Source organism: Tinamus guttatus, unplaced genomic scaffold (assembly GCF_059628265.1).
Source record: "Tinamus guttatus ecotype Peru unplaced genomic scaffold, ASM5962826v1 Tinamus_guttatus_pri_ptg000208l, whole genome shotgun sequence".
NCBI classification, from domain to species: Eukaryota; Metazoa; Chordata; class Aves; order Tinamiformes; family Tinamidae; genus Tinamus; species Tinamus guttatus.
This window is the reverse complement of record NW_028288742.1, coordinates 4,399,531-4,407,473: the sequence shown is the minus strand read 5'-3', so window position 1 is coordinate 4,407,473 and position 7,943 is coordinate 4,399,531. Positions and strand designations below refer to the sequence as shown.

At 40.0% G+C, this 7,943-nt stretch overlaps 1 protein-coding gene across 1 annotated transcript in view; it reads right to left on the bottom strand.

Moving 5' to 3' along the window:
• Window positions 1-5,523: 5,523 nt before the first annotated feature.
• CRIM1 (cysteine rich transmembrane BMP regulator 1) overlaps window positions 5,524-7,943 on the bottom strand; it is a 171,288-nt gene continuing 168,868 nt past the window's right edge. Inside the window, exons 16-17 of the mRNA XM_088524180.1 lie at window positions 7,271-7,458; window positions 5,524-5,989 (exon numbers count right to left, since the gene is read on the bottom strand). Of these exons, the coding sequence (XP_088380306.1) occupies window positions 5,813-5,989; window positions 7,271-7,458 (365 nt within the window). The 3' untranslated portion in view covers window positions 5,524-5,812. The remainder of the gene's footprint in view (window positions 5,990-7,270; window positions 7,459-7,943) is intronic.

The following is a 7,943-nucleotide window of genomic DNA, read 5'->3' as shown; positions in this document are numbered from 1 at the left end:
GTCCCGGGCACCCCGGGCCGAGGGGGAGCTGGGCTGTCGGGTCTCTGTGTCCCGGGCACCCCGGGCCGAGGGGCGAGGGGGAGCTGGGCTGTCGGGTCTCTGTGTCCCGGGCACCCCGGGCCGAGGGGGAGCTGGGCTGTCGGGTCTCTGTGTCCCGGTCACCCCGGGCCGAGGGGCGAGGGGGAGCTGGGCTGCCGGGTCTCTGTGTCCCGGTCACCCCGGGCCGAGGGGCGAGGGGGAGCTGGGCTGCCGGGTCTCTGTGTCCCGGTCACCCCGGGCCGAGGGGCGAGGGGGAGCTGGGCTGTCGCGCCTCTGTGTCCCAGTCACCCCGGGCTGAGCGGCCCTGGGGCTGCTCTCACGGCCCAGCCGTCGGCGAGCACAGAGCTGAGCTGGGGGAAATAACTTCTCCTTTATTAGCACGCAGGCACGCCACTTCCCTCCTTTGCTGTCTTTACGCTATGCCTATTTATGCAATAGGTTATTTTTATCTAGAAGAGGCCCCCTTTTTTTTTTAACTTAGAACTGTTTTGATCCACTGTAAACTTTTTGACATCCTCAACAAGTATGTGACAAGAAATTTCTCAGCTTAGAGAAAGCCCAAAACAAATACAAGATGTTAAGATTCTTTTCATACTTGCCCCTACCTTGCAAGTGAGCAAGTGGAAAACCGACCCCTTGGTTCAGGTTCTCCGTGCCCCACGAGGGATCTGCTGCTCAGTTACTGCCCTCACGAGCTGACAAGCCCTGGTGTGCCTAGGCCTTCCAGATGTGGTCCTTCCTGGCACTGCAAGGAGGGTGAGGAAGACAGGAATGCTGCCAGTATTCAAATGCAGGTGAATCGTGGACGTAATATCAGCGCTATGTTGTTTTCCATTTTGTTCCTTCTTCCTAATATCTCAGTTTTCAGTCTCTGTTGAGGACATGTTTTCACAGTGCTGTTTATAATAATCCTGGGATCTTGTTTCTGAGCACTAAAAAAAAGCAGTGCCCATTATTTTATATGTATTTTTTTTTCCTCCTCACACATGACCTGAAGGAAATATGGCAGTATGAAGAACATTTAAAGACGCTGTTCTGGAAGACATACCACCTCTTACAGCAAAAAAGATGGAATAGTTAACTAGCAAGAAGAAATTACTGGACATAAATAGGCATCTTTCAAATTGCAGAGCTGCACCCAAAGGTAGATAATCTCCAGTAGGTTACAGCAGGCCAAATCAAGAATTTAAAAAACAACTTTGAAGTCAAAATACTATAGTAAATCCCTTTCTGGATACATCTTGTGTAAAAAGTTTATTGGAGTCCATAGGGCTAACATGGGATGAAGATATGAAAAGACTACTTAATAAAATAATATCAGACCGTCACATGTAGGTTTCTGTATCCGTTCACCTTGGAGAGATGTGAACACTGGGGCCCCTGTTTATAGGTTAGCACTAGAGTCCTGCAAGTAGCTTAAGGACAAGCTCTTCAAGTGTAACACGTGGAGGTGAGAAGAGTGGGGGAATACCAAAGAAACAAAGAGCAGCTAAGTTTTCCAGAGTAGTAAAAGTAAAGGCTGGCTGTGGGAGTTTCATTATATTATGATATTGAATCTTTGTATAAAATATTGGGTGGAATTCAACATATCTAAAAGAATGCACATGAGGGGGGAGACAACCTCCCTGGCCTGTCCTAGTCAAAGTCAGTAACGGGTTTTATAGTAACTGCTCCTACTTGGGCATTTTGGCATAGTGCAGCTTTCTCTATGAGGATACCAACTGGGTGGTCAATAGCAGTCAAACCAGTATATATATGTGTGTGTGTGTGTGTGTGTGTATTGTATATATACATATATATAGACATGTATAATGCTAGCTCCAGGTGCACCATCTTTAAACAAGATGGCCATTTTCAGTCCCTGCGTCCTTTGATGTGATGGTAGGGCTAAGCAAAAGGTATGGAGGAATGGCTCTCATACAAAGTGCTTAGGAATTTACTTCACAGAGAAGGGGAAAAGGAAAATGAGGCCTGTAAGTTAATGGGTGGCATTTAGATAATGATCCACTGTTTCTCATAATGCAGAAAACAAGGGATATCAAATGAAAACTTTAAATGAGCAGGGTCAAAACAAGAAAAAGTGGTGTTTTTTTTTCCCCACACATCATGTTGTTTAACTGAGAAATGCCATGCCTCAAGGTGCTGCAGACCTTTACATCAATTCCATGATTTTATAAAAATGAGAAAGAACATTGTGGCTAATATGGACATTCTCTATGGCTTGGGAAGTCCTTGGAGTGCCAAATGCTTGGAAGAAACCATCACGTCCTCTTCTTACACTTTCCAACACATCCACTAGTCACTGTACTACCTTTGATACCACCCTAGACCTTTTATTTCGTTTAATTTTTTAACGTAACATTTTAGGTTTTTTTTTTTTTTTTTTTTTGCTTTTGTGTTTTGATTATGATAAAGCTCAGCTTTGTTTCTTTTGGCATCACAAAACCTAGTTGAGATTTCTAGCCTTCTTGCTGCTGTAACTCTCCTCACTCCATGCATCAAAAACAAATGCGTGAAAAGAAAAACAGCCAAACAGAAAAGGCGAGTTTAAGCCCTGCCTCTGGTTGTACAGACATCTCTGGGAGCTACGGAAGAGCCATTCAGCTCATACCTCAGCCCCACACGACTGTCTGTGACCTGCATGATAGGGGTGGTTAGGCCAGATGGCAGAATCCAACTTGGAGAGATAGTTAGGGAGTGTTGGAACAATCTGGAATTCCACAAACCGCTCTAAGGTGAAAATTCCTTTGTGTAAAATTCAGAACTTTCCTGAACTGAAGTAATAGTTATTGAAGGATTATTTTCCTATACTTGTCCTGAATTGTTCTGGACTAAGGTCAGCTTGACGATGTATGAATTCCTACCTGAAGGGAAAAATAAAATCAAGATTAAAAATTAATACCTCAAGGACCACTTCAGGGAAATAATAAGCATGAACATTTAGAAAATATGCACTGATAGGTTTAAAATTTTTTTATTGTGCTGCCAAGAGCCAAATTACAAGAAACCGCCTTACAGTTAAAAAAGTAAACAAGCAATCTGCTGAACCGCAGTGCACTCCGAGTGCCACATATGCATCTATTTTTCAGAAAATTATATTTGCATTTCTCTTACAAGAGCACAACAGGAACGAAAGTAAAAGAGTGTAATGGATACAGCACATAGGATAAATCATATCTTTAAAATAATAATAATAATAAAATAATAATAATAAAAAACATTTTACACCATGTCCTATATCCTGCTAATATTTTCAGAATATAGCCTTGATTGTAAAACAAAAGCAAGCATTTACAATTCTGGATAAAGACTGCTTACTCTTATGCAAGGAATGGATGTTTTGTCTTGACAAAATCTTTGCAGTAACTGGACAGAAACATCTCTGTTTCAATATCAGATTGAGTACAAAACACTGGGGAGACTACATTTTTTCTTATTTGTGTTTGGAAACTGAAGTTATATAAGCAGAAAAAATGTTGACCCTTAATGATACACTTTTTTTTTTTCTTTGATGCAAACAGCTAGAACACCTTTTTGATATTCTAAAACAAAAAAATTGTTAATCTTCAGATTAATAAATTAGGTCATTATAATAATAAATTAGGTTTTTTTTTTCAGTTTTAAAGTTCAGCAACCTCTGACCAAGTATTTACAACAATACTTGAGAGTTCCTTTACAAAAAATACATTTTCTTTTCACATTAAGCATACTGGGTATCTGTGTCTTTTATGACAAGCATTTGTAAAAGAAAAAAGGCAATGCACAAATGGGTAATTAGTATAAAAGTGCCAAGACCTGTTTGGAAAGTTAACATTGTATTATACAGTCAGAGTTATAAATGAGGCAAGCTACAACAAACTTCCAGCTTAATGTGGACAATATTCCAGTAGTTGTTTCAAACAATTGTTTGAAAAAACAAAAACAAACCAAACAAAAAAAGAAAAAACAAAACCAAAACAAAACGAAAAAAAAAAAACAAAAACAAAAACAGAGAAAAAGAAAATCCAGGAGCTGATGTTATTCTAAGGAGCTGATTAGTGCTGCATGTATATCGTCATCAGTGTCTCTAGCCAATGCATTCATTAAAAAGCCTTTTTAAGGCCAAGCAGGAAAAGAAAAATAAGAAACACCCTGAAACGTGGCGAGTAGCAAGAGCAGCGCTGGCTGCCGCCGCCGCGAGCGCGCAGCCCCGCGGGCGAGCGCGGCCGCCTCCGCAGCCGCCGCCGCGGCCTCGCGCGGGAGGAGACGCTCTTTCCTCGGCCTGCCTGGACTCCCAAGCGCTGAAGCACTGCTATGGAATGCCTGTTTAGCTGTTTCTGCTCTGGGTAAAATCTCTCTCAGATAAAAATACATTCAACGAGAAAAAAAAAAAAAAATAGAAAAATATATACTGTATATATAGCGTTTTATATATACAGTATATATGTATAGTGTATATGCACATGCACCTAGGTATACATATGTATACATACATACCTACGTGCCTGTGTATATACATATAATATATACACAAACATACAAATACTTTTTGTTGTTTTTTAGCATAATTATATTTACATAAATATTCCTATAATGCTAAGTTTAAAGAAGCATGATCTCCTTTTTCTTTTTCTGAGCTTCAAAAAAGGTGCTTGAGTAATATACAATTAAAATTAAGCAGCTTCCTAGCATGGAAGTAGTTTCTAAATCTGCATACCAGTAAATAAGAACAACAACAGGAAATAAACAACAACCTTAAAACAGTCTCTTTTTTTACTCTCTTTTAAGCAAGAGCTTTGTCCAACAAAAATATTTTTCCTTCTCCTGTATGAACAACCAGAGATTGATACAAAATAACAAAACAAAACCACAACAGACAACACAAACAAACAAAAGCCCCTGGAACTGCATGGTGTTCTTGACTTTTCCTTCCTTCCTTCAATACTGCTGTCAAAAAGATCCAGTGCTCATATCAGGAATTACTTAGGCCTCAGTCATTTGCTAACTCTGCCAAAGTCAGGCTAATCTAGCCAATCAGCTTTGAAGAAAACAAAAATAAAAACAAAAAGCAGCACAAGGTATAATTTTATACATCCTTAATAAACCCACCCTTTATTTTCTGCTATAACCTTTTCCTTGCTATTTCATTAACTACTGCAGCTTCTCATCATATAGAAAAATATTTGCAGCTACACCACACCTGTGATGTGACAAGTTCTGTTCTAGGAGTATATTATTGTAGCAACAGCTGGAAAAAACGACAAAAAAAAAAAAAGAAAAACCAAAACAACATCAAAAAAACCCAACAGACCTTTTCATTTTTTTTTCATCTGGGGTTAGACTTTGCTTCAACAGATGCAGTTTCAGAGCAGCAAGAAAAGCCACCATCCTGCTGCTCAGTAATACTCTTTACTCATTTTCTTCTGCAGCCAGGCATGAGCAGCCTGTCTGCTCTGAAGCTGCCTTTTATCTCATTGCCTACCCCCAGCTTCCAATTCCCCCTCCCCAAAAACCTCTATAGCTATATGTTACAAGCAAATACATCTTAATAAGTTTTAAAACTTTGGTTCTAAGAAAACACTTGGTCAGTTATCTCAAGGAAAAGTAGGAATGCTTTTTCTGGCACATTGCAGGAGTCAGAGCTCATCCCAGTAAGGTCTTAGAGCTGTACATGTAGTCACAAATCCAATACAATCCACTAAGCAAGTGCACAATTCTAGTTTTATTTTAATAGCAGACTTAGTCTCTCTCTTTCTCTCGCTCTTTCTTAAATCCGTGGCAAGGGTGCAATTCTTCAAACTGTTTGATAGAAATTATCTGCCTGTAGGTTGTTCTGTTTCTGCATGCTGTAAAATCCACTGTATCTTGAGTCTGGGTCTGCGATTCTTAGCATCCTCTGTGAACTGTCCACCTGGACCATGGTGCCTTTCTTGCAGTCCACATATACCAGCTGATTGTTCAGGCAAGAAGGCTGTTAGAAAAGAAAGGGAACGTTAAAGCAGTTTGAAGATTTTTTGTATTACAACCATAATTAAAACATGTTTGTGGTACAAGTTCACATACACAAAGGAAACAATCGGTGAAAAAGCAGTCTGGACTTTTACTAAGCTTGGTGAAGTCTACACCAGGCACAAAACCAGACCAGACCCCTCTTCTGGCACCTCATTTTCTTCTTTCCTCTGAGGAAATCAGGCCAGAAGGAATGGTTAAGTAGCACTCTATTAACCGAGCACCACATATTCAGTAATCCTCCAAGTTTTTTTTTTTTTCTCCAAATTTAAAATAAAATGGTTTATATGTATATTATATTTTTTAAAATTCTTCCCAGTTTACACTATGTTCTTCAGAGAGTTTGGGAACTGGATTTACACAGAACTCCTGAGGCTCATGGAGGTTAATGGGAGTTGGCAGAGAAAGCAGGAAGTGCAAAGAGCTTGCTAACTATGTGGAATCTGGGCCAGCCATTAACAGCCAACTGTCATTTCAAATATCTTTTCTATAGACTTTCAGTACTCAGTTGATGGCAATTTTTATTTTCTAATCCCTGTCTGTTTTTAAAGAGTAAGTAAAAAATACGTCAGTAGTGCTAGCTTTTTATACTGTTATATAATATGTACTAAAGCTGCACAACAGTGGAGCAGGTACCTTTTTTTTTCCTGGCAAATCCACTGCAACATACCTGCTGTGTATGATGCAAAATGACAAGAAGCTAAGCAAATAAGAGAAATGTAGCATATATTGTATTTCTCAGTGTCAGAGGGGTATTTTGTCATCTTGTGTGCAATTTTCCCATAGACTAAACACAAAATCTTAGATTAGATGGAGCTATTTAAGATGCAACATATAGCACACAGTGGCAGAGCACATAAACATCTGTCAAGTCGGATGACTTTGAGGAGAGACCATATAGCATTTGCCAAACATGAAAGCTATTGCCTAACTACATAACTGCAGTTACAGGGGAGGGCTTGGTTTTAGGGAGGTGTTTTTTTTCTTTTTTTTTTTTTTTGAGTTTAATTTCTATATAGTGATTAGAATAGGGAATTACTGATTTTCTTTTGGCAACAAAAAATGATTTAGGAGAATAAATAAATAGGAACAATCTGATGGATGTAAAATGAGTTAAGACATAGGGAGAAAACGATTTAAGAGTGTTCCTGTGCTGTGAATTCAGATGCACCCTCCACACTACTGTAGTTAATCTTGTTTTCCCGGAGAAGTGACGACCTAGGATTAGACATCAAGACGGCACCTTCGTTGGGGCTTTGTAGCAGGACACGGGAATCCACTGCTTCTTCTGGTTGACGAGCAGGAGGACTATGATGAGTAAGAGCGCGATCATGATGGGGATCGTCACCAAGGCAACGGAGCTGACGGATGCGTCGTCGCCGGGATGCGGCCCGCTGCCGCCGCGGTACTCCCCTTGGAGGTGGCTCATGTCTGCAAGACACACGTTAGCATTGCTTACACGGAGAGGGGCCTGGACCACGCGGAAAAACACATTCATAAAAGTCGGAGATCTCGTCACTCAAGTAAATATGTCTTTTACCTCCTGAAGCGTCACCTTATTTATGCTTAGAACAACTGAAAGCTAGTAGCCAATATACTGATGGTGTTATTCTGGAAAAGGCCCTAAAAGATGAGTATTGTATTGAAAAATGAAAAAGTTCTTTAATTAAGAAAGGTTAACGGAGACTGTGTCACTGAGTGTTTTTCTTCCCCTAACCTGGAATAATGATTTCAGCCCAGTTTTAAACAAAAGAAGGTTTTACCTAGTTAAAAACTTTACTAGCTTATGTCATCCTGTACCCGATTTTCCCTGAAGTACTTGTTCTTCTATGATGTATGTTAAGTTGGGCTATACATTCTCCCAGTTCTGTTTTCCAGTGTAAGAATGTCAAATGTATTACATCTAGGTTCACCTA